This window comes from Mesoplodon bidens, assembly GCF_964165515.1.
Source record: "Mesoplodon bidens genome assembly, chromosome: 3".
Classification (NCBI taxonomy): Eukaryota; Metazoa; Chordata; class Mammalia; order Artiodactyla; family Ziphiidae; genus Mesoplodon; species Mesoplodon bidens.
This window is the reverse complement of record NC_138178.1, coordinates 100250539-100268040: the sequence shown is the minus strand read 5'-3', so window position 1 is coordinate 100268040 and position 17502 is coordinate 100250539. Positions and strand designations below refer to the sequence as shown.

Genomic DNA, 17502 nt, shown 5'->3' with positions numbered 1-17502 from the left:
TTAAATTCAAACCAGTACACAAACACTATAACTAATGACAGATAAAACAGTTGCAGGGAAGTTAAATGATGTGCATTAAAATCAGAGTTTAGTCAGTATCAATAGCAAAGTCACAAAGTGTCTGCAAATTCAAATTTACTGCTCAATTATTACATTCCATTTCAACTGAGTAACAAGTAACAGGCTGTCTTGCCCTTTAGCTCTCCAGTCCTTATCTTAAGGTGAAGTCATTTAAATATCTCCTTTGACAGTATAAATAACTGTATTACACATCCTCACATAGATGGCTTTTTAGTTACTGAATGAACAAATAACTGGGAGTGGATGTGTGCTTAAAAGGTAAACAAGTGTACAGATTTCTAATAGGTGAAAAACGTCGTCAAATATTATTTGTATAAAGCTTTTACTTCTGTTTGGAGATTTTTTTTAACATAGTGAAAATAAATTAATGTACCTTAACAAGTATTAGAAGTTAGTTAGACAATCATGTGGTTATAATGTTACTTAAAGGACATATGTCTGATAACTAAATTTAGAAAAATTAGGTTTAGAGTTTACTAATCATATAAACATGGGAGGTTATCATCACTTTTAAAAGAGACACTTTAAAGTAATTATAAATGCAAATTTCAGTAAGAAGCAGATGTCCAAGGGAAATGGCCTAGGGAAGGGAAGGGGAGGGGAAGGGAAGGGAGAGGAGAGGAGGGGAGAGGAGAGGAGGGGGAGGGGGAGGGGGAGGGGAGGGGAGGGGGGAGGGCGGAGGGGGAGGGAAGAGAACTAACAGCTGCATAGATGAATTAAGGAACTAAAATATAAGTCTTTACCTTGAAGCCTAACTTGACTAAATCATGTCGTTTTAAGGCAGCATGAGTACAGGTCATAGCAATGATTTTGGCTTCTTTCACCAAAAGGTATTTAGATCTGTCCAGTCCACTTCGAAGCAGTTCAGAGGCTCTAAACTCCTATGGAAGTGGGGGAACAATGAGATACTATTTTAGGAAAATAAACAGCTCATGCATGCATTTGTACAATCCAGTTTATGAGACGATATGAGAAATTAATATAAATATCTCATAAACTAAGCCTAAAGAATCGTAATTCTGTCCATAATTAATAAGGTACTAATTGAGTTCAAATAATAACTGACAGTCAAGCTACAATTTGGACTGTTTTTTTTGGTATAAGATAAAATATTTACAGTACCAACAAAAATACTGAATAAAATATCCATCACCATTGTGTCTATATTACTCAAGGTCTCTCCAGGAAAACAGAAACTTCTTCAAGCATTCATAACAAAGGGAACTTATCGCAGGGAGCTCGTTATACAGGTGATGGAGGAGCAGAAAAGTGAACCAGGGAATGGCGAAGTAAGCCAGAGACTGGCAACAGCAGGAAATTATGGCCATTCCTAGGCTAGGAAGGATAATGAGGAGGAAGTGCTATCAGAGCCCAGAAACTGGGGTACCAGAATAAGCTGGAACTGCGGTGGGCCAGGGCAGCAGAAACTGGAGCCATGGAAGAGACGAAACCGAGAGAGCTGGTGCAGAAATATCCTGGCTTCTCTCTTTATTCTATTTTTGCCACATTTCTCATTGGCTAAACCCAGACAAAAGTCAGCTGACATGAGAGGCTGGGAAATTAAAACTCCAAGGACCAGTCTCAGCCCTGACCATGGCAGAGGATCCCCATAGAGGAGAGGAGTGGAATGGACAGCAGATGGACGTGAGGAGCAAACGAGCCCGTGCAGAGCACCTAATATCAAGTTTTATCACATCAGAACACTGTATCATACTTGCTTCAGACTTTTAAACAGTTTTTTGGTTTTTTAAAAATAATTAAAGCATCACAGGTACAGGTGGAGGTATCCTGTATATATCCTTCTTCCCACTCTCTCCCCAGACAGCTATTATAAATTATATGTTTTTCTCCTTTTACATTCTATTTATGTAATCAGAAACATACTATAATACTGTTTTGCAGGTTTTAAAATTTTATTTATCATTATCATACTACATATATACTACATATGTATATACATTATATATTTATTATTCTGTACCTACCACCCATCCATTTCTATCCACCTTCTCACACCATACATCAGTGTTTACTGAACATCTATTATGTGCCAGATATTGTTGTAGGAAGTAGGGATAAAATCATATCTAAAAGGTACAAAGACTTTAAAAAAGACACAGTCTTTGCCCTTTTTATCTGAAGTAATCCTAAACGTTCTTACTGAGGAATCTGAGCCTGAATGCGATCCTTTTACAGCACTGCTGTAGTCTTCCAATGATGTTTCCAATAAGGAATGAGAAAACTATGAAGCATCCCAGGGCTCCCTGGGTTCCAAACATATTCTTCTCTGTCCCCTTTATATAGTGGTGATTCTTATTTCACCTTAATAGTCAGGAACAGTCATCCTGGCTAACATGGCAACCTCATTTTTTGTTTACAGATCAAAGGCATGAAGAACTTAGAATGGCCAAATTCCAAATCAAAGAACCATCGTTAAATCTCCTAATGAAAGCATTCCTTTCTTAAATACTAAGACTTTCACACCAAAAAAGCCAGAAAAATGGGGATTCAATTCATATCTTAATTTTTACTTACTTCTTCAACTAGAAAAATAAATGCTTCCAATAATCTCACTTAAAAGTAATAATCTGGGGTTTGCTAGATTTGAATATTCCACTTACTACATTTAAAAAAAACCAACAAACTAAGCTTAAAACCTTTAAAGGAAAGTTAAAAGAACTTGAGAACCCTTACCTCAAGCTGAGTAAAGATTTTCTTAATATGCCTGAAACATCCTTCAGCAATTTCCATGTCTTCTTCATAAGATCGGCCTTTAAAAATGGGTTGAGGGGCATTTGCAAAGTACTCATGAAAAGGGAAGAAAGTGGAGACTTCAGTAACATCTGGCAACGTGTTACCTTTATTTTTCACTTTGCTGATATACTCTTCCCAACGAGACATTACCTGTAAGAAAAAAAGAGACTTGAGGTTAAATTTGACAGCTGTTATGTTTTAAATAATAAAATAAAAAATGAATTGAGTAAAAATAAGATTTGGTAGGTAAAAGAAAAGGAAAAGGAAAAGAAAAGCAACCTTTGACCCAACAGGACTATTTCTTATCCAAGTCACTGACAGACTGCCCTTCTTTTCTAAAAGTAACCTTTAAGACTGTAGGGAAAAAACCTCTTTGATAAAAAATGTATGGATGGGATGGGAAAGAACCTCAGGATCATCTCAAGGGACTTTATCTCAGACATTTCAGCTTTTCTATGCATATTCAAAACAATTTATGATTGATGATCAAAATAAAAACCAAACCTCTCTGGACAAAGAAATTCCTCATTTTTTCACTATCTCAGTTTCTCTCCATATATGGTTAAGTTCAGCTCTAGTAGCTTTTTAATCAATTTAGCACTTGTCAACCCTTCTCCTAGACCTTCATAATTTTTCCAATTCTCTTTAATATACTTATAAAGAACTTCTGGTCAAGCTGCGTATATATTTGAAAGCTCATTTTATGACTTTTGTGACATAGGTATTTCAACTACCTCCTGCTATAAATGTTAACTATGGCTCTACTCAGTTCCTACCTAATCTCCATTTTTGTAATTCTCTCAATTTTTCTGTGATAATTTCAGTGTTTCTCAAAGTGTGGTCCTTAGGCAGAATATCTGAAAAGCTAAATAAAAATGTAGATACCTGGATGCCACACCTTACTAAAACAACGTCTCTGGGACAGAGCTTGAGAATTCTCTTTTTAAACAACTTTCCCAATGTGATTATTGTGCGTTCAAAACTGTGAGGCCTTGTGAGGCCTCAAGTTCATATTTCTCAAATTTATTACTTAAGGTTCTACAATTTATATATTATTTCTATTACTTTTAAAACTAGTTTTCACTGAGAACCTAGTGATTTTTATTTTGTGACAAACATGCGTTTAAGCATGATCTTTACTCCATTATTCAAAGTTCTCAACAGTCTGAGTCTAATGCAGACAACTTTGCAAGATCATGCATATGTCCTGTGTTTCACAAGGAACCATGAAATCAGCTTATTCTGAATGGACTCAACTGGTTTATCTGCTTATAATGAGCATAAACTCTTTTTTTCATATATATTTTACAATTTCAGTGTTATGATTTATACCTAAAACATACAAATAGCATTAGAACAAAGACAACAAATACAGTTATACAAAAATCTTCATTATTTATGTTTAATCCATTTAAAATTATTAGTAAACCAGTTGACTTTTAAAGTTTATTTTTATTTATTTTATTTGGCTTTACACTTCTCATTAATTTTCTCACCCCCAAACAAAAGCAAAAACATGTCTCTAAATTGAAGTCAAAGAATTTTTAACTTAAACTCCTACTTTGAAATTAATTCTAAAACAAAATGTACTTCTAGAAATTTAAAAAGAAAGTATGTTTTTCTTCATTACTTGATTAATATGCATAGCAAAAGCAAGTTAAAGAACTGTATTTGTTACCACTGGGTAGCTAGACTGTTTGGTTATAGTTCTATAGTAATGGAAAAAAATGAAAACAAAACAAAAAAAAAAAAAAGAGAGAGAGAGACTAGAAACTTTGTCAACAGCAAGAAAAAAAGAAGAAAAAAGATTTTAAAGTAGCAACATTGGCCTTTCACTGAATGAGTTATCAAGCAAAGTTATTTAGCAAAGAAAAGTGAAGATAATAGGAAATACAAACATTTAACACTCACAAATATAGCTTTGGCAATAGCATATATTTTAATCTACTCAACAAAAAAGTAAGCTTTCAAGAAAGGATCTCCAGAACCCATCACAGTTTCCAACTGAAGACCATATTACAATAAAGTATGATTTTAAAACCCTTGACCTCTTACCTGATATAAGAAGAAATAGCCTGCAGTTTCACAAGTATATGAAGCATCTCCTGGAACCCCTAGACTCTTCTGCAATCGTTTGACTTCTTCTAAAAGTTCTATTCTTCGAGCTAGGACATAATTAACTCTTCCATACCTAAAAATTTCAATTAAGCAAAAAGGCAAAATTACATAATGAAGAGACTTGCACGGAAACTGTCAGCAAAATATTTAAGAAAATCATAATAGAAATGATAAATGGCCAAAGAGAAAAAAAGAACGGTAGAAAACATAAGTTTATATTTACTATAAGTAACAGTTCTTGAGTTATTTTATACTAAAGCTACTTAAAATGTACCCTATGGATCAGGGCTGATCTGCAAATGTGTTAGTGGTCTGTGAGACAGGAAAATCAACTACATTACTAAACACACCTCTAGTTCGGCTTTTTTTTTTCTCTTCATAAAAAGACCTTCACAAAAAAGGAAACACTACAGTGCATTCAGGTGCTAGTTCATATCATAACAGACCAGAATACAGTTTACAAATCGGCTACTCTGAATAGCACTATCATAAAAGTAGATTAGCTCTAAAGGTTTTGAAAAGTAATTTTAAAATTTATTTGATCCTTCTTTGGCATAGAGCATGGAGCTTGGCATCTGGACCAAGTATGTTCATAAATGTTTGCTGAATGAGTAAGAAAACTAAAATTTGGAGAGTACCCGGCCCAGAGATAGGTAGTTAAGGAAAAAAGTGGAACCAGAATTGGATCCCAAAGCCTATGTACACTCTTTCCACCATAAGAAGTGCCTCCTTCAATCCTTTAACACTAATTTAAAAAAAAAAAAAAGAAGCAACATACAATGGAATTCTATGTAATATTTGCTCAATTATTCTGTAAATCTAAAACTATACTAAAAAAAAGTCTACTAATTAATTTTAAAAAGCAAGGTACAGGAACACCTCATTTTATTGTGCTTCACTTTACTGCACTTTGCAGATACTGCATTTTTTACAAATTGAAGGTTTGTGGTAACCCTGCATTGAGCAAGTCTATCAGTGCTGTTTTTTCCAACAGCATTTGCTAACTTCATGTCTCTGTGTCACATTTAGGAAATTCTTGAACTATTTCAAACATTTTCATTATTATTACATTTGTTATCTGTGATATGTAATCTTTGATATTACTATTGTAATTGTTTTGGGGTGCCACAAACCATGACCATGCAAGATGGCAAACCTAACTGATAAATGTTGTGTGTGTGTTCTGATGTGCTCCATCAATTGGCCATTCCCCCGTCTTTCTCCCTCTCCTCAGGCCTCCTTATTCCCTGAGACACAACAATATTGAAGTTAAGGCCAATTAATAACCCTACAGTGGCCTCTCAGTGTTCAGTTGCATGTCTCACTTCAAGTCAAAAGCCAGAAATGATTAAGGTTAGGGAGGAAGGCATACTGAAAGCTGAGACAGGCCAAAAGCTAGGTCTCTTGCACCAAACAGTTAGTGAAGTTGTGAACGTAAAGGAAAAGTTCTTGAAGGGAATTAAAAGTGCTATTCTAGGGACTTCCCTGGTGGCGCAGTGGTTAAAACTCCGCCTGCCAATGCAGGGGACGCACGTTCGATCCCTGGTCCGGGAAGATCCCACGTGCTGCGGAGCAACCAAGCCTGTGCACTACAACTACTGAGCCTGTGCTCTAGGGCCCATGAGCCACAACTACTGAGCCCGCATGCCACAACTACTGTAGCCCGTGCACCTAGAGCCCATGCTCTACAGTAAGAGAAGCACCACAATGAGAAGCCCGTGCACCACAATGAAGAGTAGCCCCCCGCTCACCGCAACTAGAGAAAGCCCACGCGCAGTAACAAAGACCCGACGCAGCCAAAAATAAATAAATAAATAAATTTAAAAAAAAGTGCTACTCCAGTGAACACACGAATGATAAGAAAGTAAAACAGCCTTATTGTTGATATGAAAAAAGCTTTAGTGGTTTGGACAGAAGATCAAACTAGCCACAACATTCTCTTAAGCCAAAGCCTAATCCAGAGAACGCAAGGCCATAACTCACTCTCTTTAATTCTAGTAAGGTTGAGATAGGTGAGGGAGCAGCAGCAGAAGAGTTTGAATCTAGCCAAGGCTGGTTCATGAGGTTTTAGGAAAGAAGCTGCCTCCAAAACGTAAAAGTGCAGCGTGAAGCAGCAAGTGCTGATGTAGAAGCTGCAGCAAGTTATACATAAGATCTAGCTGTGATAACGAAGGTGGCTACACTAAACAACAGATTTTCAGTGTAGAAAAAATACAGCCTTCTATTGGAAGAAGATGCCATCTAGGACTTCCATAGCTAGAGAGGAGAAGTCAGTGCCCATCTTCAAAGGTTCAAAGGACAGGCTGACTCTCTTGTTAGGGGCTAATGCTGCTGGTGACTGTTAAGTTGAAGCCAATGCTCATTCACCATTCCAGAAATCCTAGGGTCCTGAAGACTTATGCTAAATCTACTCTGCTTGCGCTCTGTTAATGGAACAAAGCCTGGATGACAGCACATCTGTTTACAACATGGTTTACTGAATATTTTAAGCCCACTGTTTGCACCTCCTTCTCAGGAAAAAGATTCCTTTCAACATATTACTGCTCATCAACAATGCACCTGGTACCCAAGAACTCTGAAGGAGATGTACAATGAGATTCATGTTGTTTTCAGGCCTGCTAATACAACATCTGTTCTGCAGCCCATGCATCAAGGAGTCGTTCGACTTTCAAGTCTTATTATATAAGAAATATATTTTGTACGACTATAGCTGCCATAGATGGTGATTCCTCTCATGGTTCTGGGCAAAGTAAACTGAAAATCTTCTGGAAAGGATTCACCATTTTAGATGCCACTAAGGACATTCGTGATTCACTGGAAGAGGTCAAAACATCAAAATTAACAGGAGTTTGGAAGAAGTTGATCCTAACCCTCCTGGATGACTTTCAGGGGATTAAGACTTCAGTGGAGGAAAAAAAACTGCAGTTGTGGTAGGAAGTAGCAAGAGAACTAGAATCAGAAGTAGAACCTGAAGATGGGACTAAATCGCCTCAATCTCAAGATGACACTTTAACAGATGAGGAGTTGCCTCTTATGGGAGAGCAAAGAAAGAAGTTTCTTGAGATGGAATCTATTCCTGGTGAAGATGACATGAAGACTGTTGAAATAACCACAAAGGATTTAGAATATTACATACATTTAGTTGACAAAGTAGCAGCAGAGTTTGGTAGGATTGACTCTAATTTTGAAAGAAGTTCTATTATGGGTAAAATACTACCAAGCAGCATTGCCTGCTACAGAGAAATCAAGATTCAATCCACAGGGAAAACTTCATTGCTGTCTCATTTTAGTAAGTTGCCATAGCGCCCCCCCACCTTCAGCAACCACCACCCTGATCAGCCAGCAGCTATCAACATTGAGGCAAGACCCTCACCAGCAAAGATTACAGCCTGTTGAAGGCTCAGATGATGCCTAGCATTTTTTAGTAATAAAGCATTTTTTAACTAAGGCATGTACATTGTTTTTTAAGACATAATGCTATTGCATGCTTAGTAGACTATAGTATAGTGTAAACAATACTTTTATATGCACTGGGAAGCCAAAAAATCCACGTGACTCGCTTTATTGTGATATGCACTTGATTTTGATGGTCTGAAACTGAATCTGCAAAGTCTCTGCGGTATGCCTGTACACAATTATATATAATACATAGTTACAGATGATTATTGAAAAAGAGACTAATAAAAACTTGTTTGGGAGAAGTAGCATTATGAGTGATCACTCCCTCTCCACTATCTTACTAGATACAAAAATTTTTGTTTAGGGAAAGTGATATTAATTTTATTGTGAAACAATATTCACTATTTTTCTTTTTAATTATGACAAAGAGAGAAATATGAAATAAATGCACAATCCAACAAGCACACACATTATTAACAAGATCTGGAGCTTGACTTGCCTATCAGAAAGCAAAAAGTACTTTTTTCCTGAGAAACATGGTAGTACCTGAAATCATTTTTAAAATTCTGCTGCTTTTGTATTATAATACCTTTAAATACCAGAAATTGAACTGCACCACACTTATAACTACACTATTTAGCATACCATGAGCACTCATATATTCAATGAATTATGGATTGGTAGATTTTAGAGTTGAGCCCACTTGTGTAAGTTAGGTTTAATAATAAGAAATACCCATGGGAAGAACTCAGGGAAGCATTGCAAGTTGATCCAAAATTAAGAATCTACAGCCCTAAATAAATTAATGTGTGTTGATCTTGCCCACTGACTTTTCAGAAGCTAAAATATTTTGGGAGGGGGACCTTCAAGATGGCAGAGGAGTAAGTCTTGGAGATCACCTTCCTCCCCACAAATACATCAAAAATACATCTACATGTGGAACAACTCCTACAGAACACCTACTGAACGCTGGAAGAAGACCTCAGACCTCCCAAAAGGCAAGAAACTCCCCCACGTATCTGGGTAGGGCAAAAGAAAAAAGAATAAACAGAGACAAAAGGATAGGGACGGGACCTGCACCAGTAGGAGGGAGCTGTGAAGGAGGAAAGGTTTCCACACACTAGGAAGCCCCTTTGTGGGCGGAGAGTGTGGGTGGCGGAGGGGGGAGCTTTGGAGCCATGGAGGAGAGCGCAGCAACAGGGGTGCGGAGGGCAAAGCGGAGAGATTCCCACACAGAGGATCGGTGCCGACCGGCATTCACCAGCCCAAGAGGCTTGTAGGCTCACCCGCCAGGACGGGCGGGGCTGGGACCTGATGCTCAGGCTTCAGTCGGTGCGCAGGGAGAGGACTGGGGTTGGCGGCGTGAACACAGCCTGCAGGGGGCTAGTGCACCACAGCTGGGAGGGAGTCCGGGAAAAAGTCTGGAGCTGCCTAAGAGGCAAGAGGCCACTGTTTTGGGGTGCGAGAGGAGAGGGGATTCAGAGCACCACCTAAACGAGCTCCAGAAACAGGTGTGAGCCGCGGCTATGAGCATGGACCCCAGAGAAGGGCATGAGACACTAAGGCTGCTCCTGCAGCCACCAAGAAGCCTATGTGCAAACACAGGTCACTGTCCACACCTGCCTCCCCCCCCCAAGCCCCAGGAGCCGGTGCAGCCCACCACTGCCAGGGTCCCGTGATCCAGGGACAACTTCCCTGGGAGACCACATGGCGCACCCAGGCTGTTGCAATGTCACGCCAGCCTCTGCCGCCTCAGGCTCACCCCATATTCCAATTGTAACTAGCACACCTCTCCCTCCCCCAGGCCTGAATAAGCAGGAGCCGCCTAATCAGCCACTGCTTTAAGCCGCTCCTGTCTGGGCGGTGAACAGATGCCTGAGGGCAACCTACATGCTGAGGTGGGCCAAAATTAAAGCTAAACCCCAAGAGCTGTGCAAACAAAGAGAAAGGGAAACTTCTCCATGAAGCCTCAGGAGCAGCAGATTAAATCCCCACAATCAACTTGATGTACCCTGCATCTGTGGAATACCTGAATAGACAATGAATCATCCCAAAATTGTGGCGGTGGACTTTGGGAGCAACTGTAGACTTGGGGTTTGCTGTCTGCAACTGATTTGTTTCTGATTTTTATGTTTATCTTAGTTTAGTGTTTAGTGCTTGTTATCATTAGTGGATTTGTTTCCTGGTTTGGTTGCTCTCTTTTTTATTTTTATTATTTTCTTTATTTTAATAACTTATAAAATTTTTATTTATTTATTTATTTATTTCCTTCTTTCTTTCTTTTTTTCTCCCTTTTATTCTGAGCCATGTGGCTGACACGGTCTTGGTGTTCTGGCCTGGTGTCAGGCCTGAGCCTCTGAGGTGGGAGAGCCGAGATCAGGACATTGGACCACCAGAGGCCTCCCAGCCTCATGTAATATCAATCGGCAAGAGTTCTCCCACAGATCTCCATCTCAATGCTAAGACCCAGCTCCACCCAACAGCAAGCTAACACCAGTGCTGGACGCCCCATACCAAACAACTAGCAAGACAGGAACACAAACCCACCCATTAGCAGAAAGGCCGCCTAAAATCATACTAAATTCATAGACACCTCAAAACACACCAATGGACACGGACCTGCCCTCCAGAAACACAAAATCCAGCCCCACCCACCAGAACATAGGCACCAGACCACTCCACAAGCCACTGAACCAACCTCAGCCACTGGGGGCAGACACCAAAAACAACAGGAACTATGAACCTGCAGCCTGTGAAAAGGAGACCCCAAACACAGAAAGTTAAACAAAATGAGAAAACAGAGAAATATGCAGCAGATGAAGAAGCAAGGTAAAAACCCACCAGACCAAACAAATGAAGAAGAAACAGGCAGTCTACCTGAAAAAGAATTCAGAGTAATAATAGTAAAGATGATCCAAAATCTTGGAAACAGAATGGAGAAAATATAAGAAACGTTGAACAAGCACCTAGAAAAACTAAAGAGCAAACAAACAATGATGAACAGCACAATAAATGAAATTAAAAATTCTCTAGAAGAAATCAATAGCAGAATAACAGGCAGAAGAAAGGATAAGTGACCTGGAAGATAAAATAGTGGAAATAACTACCACAGACCAGAATAAAGAAGAAAGAATGGGGCTTCCCTGGTGGTGCAGTGGTTGAGAATCTGCCTGCCAATGCAGGGGACATGGGTTCGAGCCCTGATCTGGGAAGATCCCACATGCCGCGGAGCAGATAGCCCCGTGAGCCACAATTACTGAGCCTGCGTGTCTGGAGCCTGTGCTCCGCAACAAGAGAGGCCGCGATAATGAGAGGCCCGCGCACCACGATGAGGAGTGGCCCCCATTTGCCGCAACTAGAGAAGGCCCTTGCACAGAAACGAAGACCCAAAACAGCCATAAATAAATAAATAAAATTAAAAAAAAAAAAGAAGAAAGAATGAAAAGAATTGAGGACAGTCTCAGAGATCTCTGGGACAACATTAAACACACCAACATTCGAATTATATGCATCCCAGAAGAAGACAAAAAGAAAGGGCCTGAGAAAATATTTGAAGAGATTATAGTTGAAAATTTCCCTAACATGGGAAAGGGAATAGTCAGTCAAGTTGAGGAAGCACAGAGAGTCCCATACAGGATAAATCCCAGGAGAAACATGCCAAGACACATATTAATCAAACTATCAAAAACTAAATACAAAGAAAAAATTATTAAAAGCAGCAAGGGAAAAGCAACAAATAACATACAAGGGAATCCCCATAAAGGTTAACAGCTGATCTTTCAGCAGAAACTCTGCAAGCCAGAAGGGAGTGGCAGGACATATTTAAAGTGATGAAAGGGAAAAACCTACAACCAAGATTATTCTACCCAGCAAGGATCTCATTCAGATTCAATGGAGAAATTAAAACCTTTACAGACAAGCAAAGGCCAAGAGAATTCAGCACTGCCAAACCAGCCTTACAACAAACATTAAAGGAACTTCTCTAGGCAGGAAACACAAGAGAAGGAAAAGACCTACAAAAACAAACCCAAAACAATTAAGAAAATGGTAATAAGAACATACATATCAATAATTACCTTAAATGTAAATGGATTAAATGCTCCAACCAAAAGACACAGACTGGCTGAATGGATACAAAAACAAGATCCGTATATATGCTGTCTGCAAGAGACCCACTTCAGACCTAGGGACACATACAGACTGAAACTGAGGGGATGGAAAAAGATATTCCATGCAAATGGAAATCAAAAGAAAGCTGGAGTAGCAATTCTCATATCAGAAAATATAGACTTTAAAGACTAATACAAGAGACAAAGAAGGACACTACATAATGATCAAGGGATCAATCCAAGAAGATAACAATTGTAAATATTTATGCACCCAACATAGGAGCTCCTCAATACATAAGGCAAATGCTAACAACCATTAAAGGGGAAATCGACAGTAACACAATAAAAGTAGGGGACTTTAACACCCCACTTTCACCAGTGCACAGATCATCCAAAATGAAAATAAATAAGGAAACATAAGGTTTAAAGGACACATTAAACAAGATGGACTTAATTGATATTTATAGGACATTCCATCCAAAAACAACAGAATACACTTTCTTCTCAAGTGTTTATAGAACATTCTCCAGGATAGACCATATCTTGAGTCACAAATCAAGTCTTGGTAAATTTAACAAAATTGAAATCTTATCAAGTATCTTTTCCGAACACAATGCTATGAGACCAGATATCAATTACAGGAAAAAACTGTACAAACTACAAACACACAGAGGCTAAACAATACACTACTAAATAACCAAGAGATCACTGAAGAAAACAAAGTGGAAATGAAAAAATACCTAGAAACAAATGACAACGAAAACACAATGACCCAAAACCTATTGGACGCAGCAAAAGCAGTTTTAAGAGGGAAGTTTATAGCAATACAATTCCTACCTCAAGAAACAAGAAACATCTCAAATAAACAACCTAACCTTACACCTAAAGCAATTAGAGAAAGAACAAACCCCCCCCCAAAGTTAGCAGAATGAATCATAAAGATGAGATCAGAAGTAAATGAAAAAGAAATGAAGGAAACAATAGCAAAGATCAATAAAACTAAAAGCTGGTTCTTTGGGAACATAAGAAAAAAGATAAACCATTAGCCAGACTCATCAAGAGAAAATGGGAGAAGACTCAAATCAACAGAATTAGAAACGAAAAAGGAGAAGTAACAACTGATACTGCAGAAATACAAAGGATCCTGAGAGATTACTACAAGCCACTATATGCCAGTAAAATGGACAACCTGGAAGAAATGGACAAATTCTTAGAAAAGCACAACCTTCCGAGACCGAACCAGGAAGAAACAGAAAATATAAACAGACCAATCACAAGCACTGAAATTGAAACTGTGATTAAAAATCTTCCAACAAACAAAAGCCCAGGACCAGATGGTTTCACAAGCAAATTCTATCAAACATTTAGAGAAGAGCTAACACCTATCCTTCTCAAACTCTTCCAAAATATAGCAGAGGGAGGAACATTCCAAAAGTCATTCTATGAGGTCATCATCACCCTGATACCAAATCCAGACAGATTTCACAAAAAAAGAAAACTACAGGCCAGTATCATTGATGAACATAGATGCAAAAGTCCTCAACAAAATACTAGCAAACAGAATCCAACAGCACAGTAAAAGGATCATACACCATGATCAAGTGGGGTTTACCCCAGGAAGGCAAGGATTCTTCAATATACACAAATCAATCAATGTGATACACCATATTAACAAACTGAAGGATAAAAACCATATGATAATCTCAGTAGATGCAGAAAAGGCTTTTGACAAAATTCAACAGGCATTTATGATAAAAACTCTCCAGAAAGGAGGCAGAGAGGGAACCTACCTCAACATAATAAAGTCCATATATGACAAACCCACAGCCAACATCATTCTCAATGGTGAAAAACTGAAACCATTTCCTCTAAGATCAGGACCAAGACAAGGTTGCCCACTCTCACCACTATTATTTAACATAGTTTTGGAAGTTTTAGCCATAGCAATCAGAGAAGAAAAAGAAATAAAAGGAATCCAAATTAGAAAAGAAGAAGTAAAACTGTCACTGTTTGCAGATGACATGATACTACACATAGAGAATCCTAAAGATGCTACCAGAAAACTACTAGAGCTAATCAATGAATTTGGTACAGTAGCAGAATACAAAATTAATGCACAGAAATCTCTTGTATTCTTACACACTAATGATGAAAAATCTGAAAGAGAAATTAAGGAAACACTCCCATTACCATTGCAACAAAAAGAATAAAATACCTAGGAATAAACCCACCTAAGGAGATAAAAGACCTCTTTGCAGAAAACTATAAGACACTGATGAAAGAAATTAAAGATGATACAAACAGATGGAGAGATATACCATGTTCTTGGGTTGGAAGAATCAACATTGTGAAAATGACTATACTACTCAAAGCAATCTACAGATTCAATGCAATCCCTATCAAACTACCAATGGCATTTTTCACAGAACTAGAAAAAAATTTTCACAATTTGTATGGAAAAACAAAAGACCCCGCATAGCCAAAGCAACCTTGAGAAAGAAAAACGGAGCTGGATGAATCAGGCTCCCTGACTTCAGACTATACTACAAAGCTACAGCAATCAAGACAGTATGGTAGTGGCACAAAAATAGAAATATAGATCAATGGAACAGGATAGAAAGCCCAGAGGTAAACTCACACAGGTCCCCTTATCTTTGATAAAGGAGGCAAGAATATACAATGGAGAAAAGACAACCTCTTGAATAGTGGTGGTGGGAAAACTGGACAGCTACATGTGAAAGCATGAAATTAGAACAATTCCTAACACCATACACAAAAATAAACACAAAATGAAAAAAAGACCTAAAAGTAAGGCCAGACACTATAAAACTCTTAGAGGAAAATATAGGCAGAACACTCTATGACATAAATCATAGCAAGACCCTTTTTGACCCACCTCCTAGAGAAATGGAAATAAAAACAAAAAAAAACAAATGGGACCTAATGAAACTTAAAAGCTTTTGCACAGCAAAGGAAACCATAAGCAAGACGAAAAGACAACCCTCAGAATAAGAGAAAATATTTGCAAATGAAGCAACTGACAAAGGAGTAATCTCCAAACTTTACAAGCAGCTCATGCAGCTCAATATCAAAAAAACAAGCAACGCAATGCAAAAATAGGCAGAAGATCTAAACAGACATTTCTCCCAAGAAGATACACAGATTGCCAACAAACACATGAAAGGATGCTCAACATCACTAATCATTAGAGAAATGCAATCAAAACCACAATGAGGTATCATCTCACACTGGTGAGAATGGCCATCATCAAAAAATCTGCAAACAATAAATGCTGGAGAGGGTGTGGAGAAAAGGGAACCCTCTTGCACTGTTGGTGGGAATGTAAATTGATACAGCCTCTATGGAGAACAGTATGGAGGTTCCCTAAAAAACTAAAAATAGATCTGGCATATGATGTAGCAATCCCACCACTGGGCATATATCCTGAGAAAACCATAATTCAAAAAGAGACAAGTACCACAATGTTCACTGCAGCACTATTTACAATAGCCAGGACACAGAAGCAACCTAAGTGTCCATCGACATATGAATGGATAAAGAAGATGTGCCAGATATATATAATGGAATATTACTCAGCCATAAAAAGAAACGAAATTGAGTTATTTGTCGTGAGGGGGATGGATCCAGAGTCTGTCACACAGAGTGAAGTCAGAAAGAGAAAAACAAATACCATATGCTAACACACACACACACACACATATATAGATATATATGTAATCTAAAAAAAAAAAAAAAAGAAAAATGGTTGTAATGAACCTAGGGGTAGGGCAGGAATAAAGATGCAGATGTACAGAATGGACTTGAGGACATGGGGAGGGGGAAGGGTAAGCTGAGATTAAGTGAAAGAGTAGCACTGACATATATACACTACCAAATATAAAACAGATAGCTAGTGGGAAGCAGCTGCATAGCACATGGAGATCAGCTTGGTGCTCTGTGACCACCTAGAGGGATGAGATAGGGAGGGTGGGAGGGAGACGCAAGAGGGAGGGCATATGGGGATATATGTATTATACATTTAGCTGATTCACTTTGTTATACAGCAGAAACTAACACAACACTGTAAAGCAATTATACTCCTATAAAGAGGTTAAAAAAAAACTGTTGCGTGATCTTTTTAATACAAGAACTCAAAATAAATGCAACATAATAAGTTAACACTCTTTTAGCTCTTTTGATGTCTATAATCTGTTTAGTCAAAAGTAATGTCCAATAGTCAAAGGCTGTATTTATTATATACACCTGTTAATTATGACTATTGACTGAAATTATGCTTTAAAAATGAATTTAAATATAAATGAAATGAGCTATCATAAAGCAACTTTAAAGGAAAAAACCAAAATACTAACAGCAGAAGAAATTTGACTTCTAAAGTTTAGTCACCTTACAATATGTAATATTAAGCATAAAGTCCAGCTAAACTGGCAATAAGTTCCTGAAGTAATATTTACAACCCCAAAGCTTATATTATCATTAATCTCTAACTGCATTTCATTAAATGAATCCAGTTAATTGGTGTCTAAAATATATGCAAATTAAATGTGTAGATAAAGTGTGAACAGGAATTGCGTAACGTTGTACAGTTTGGGTTTGGCAACATTAAAAATTACTTCAATAAATAGAGAGCAAATGGATATATGCAATTTAAACAAGATGAAAAGATAACTCTCTTCACTGAAATAACTGTATGAGGAAAAAAATGGCATAAACATGCAGAACTGGAGCAGAGGGAAATCCTGAACAGACTTTGGGTTCAATTAGTATAGCCTAAGTAGGTTACACTAGAACCCTTCAGAATTCAGTTGGAGTATTCATTGCTCTCTTTTCCTGTCCTTTATTAAAGAAAAAGAGGAGAAGGTTAAAAATTCTTTGTATACCGTTTCAAAACTAATCCCCATTTGCTCACCTGCTGAAATCTTTCTCCGTCTCCAGCTCTTCTTCTCCGTGACCTAGACGCAGGAGGTGACGCTCGTCAATGTCTAAAGCCATGATTTTCTCAAACAGCTGGTTCAGGGCCTGG

General features: G+C 38.1%; 1 protein-coding gene across 1 annotated transcript in view; it reads right to left on the bottom strand.

Moving 5' to 3' along the window:
• AQR (aquarius intron-binding spliceosomal factor) overlaps window positions 1-17502 on the bottom strand; it is a 106415-nt gene that overhangs the window by 24776 nt on the left and 64137 nt on the right. The window contains exons 24-27 of the mRNA XM_081228597.1: window positions 17389-17498; window positions 4891-5026; window positions 2776-2985; window positions 825-962 (exon numbers count right to left, since the gene is read on the bottom strand). Of these exons, the coding sequence (XP_081084723.1) occupies window positions 825-962; window positions 2776-2985; window positions 4891-5026; window positions 17389-17498 (594 nt within the window). The remainder of the gene's footprint in view (window positions 1-824; window positions 963-2775; window positions 2986-4890; window positions 5027-17388; window positions 17499-17502) is intronic.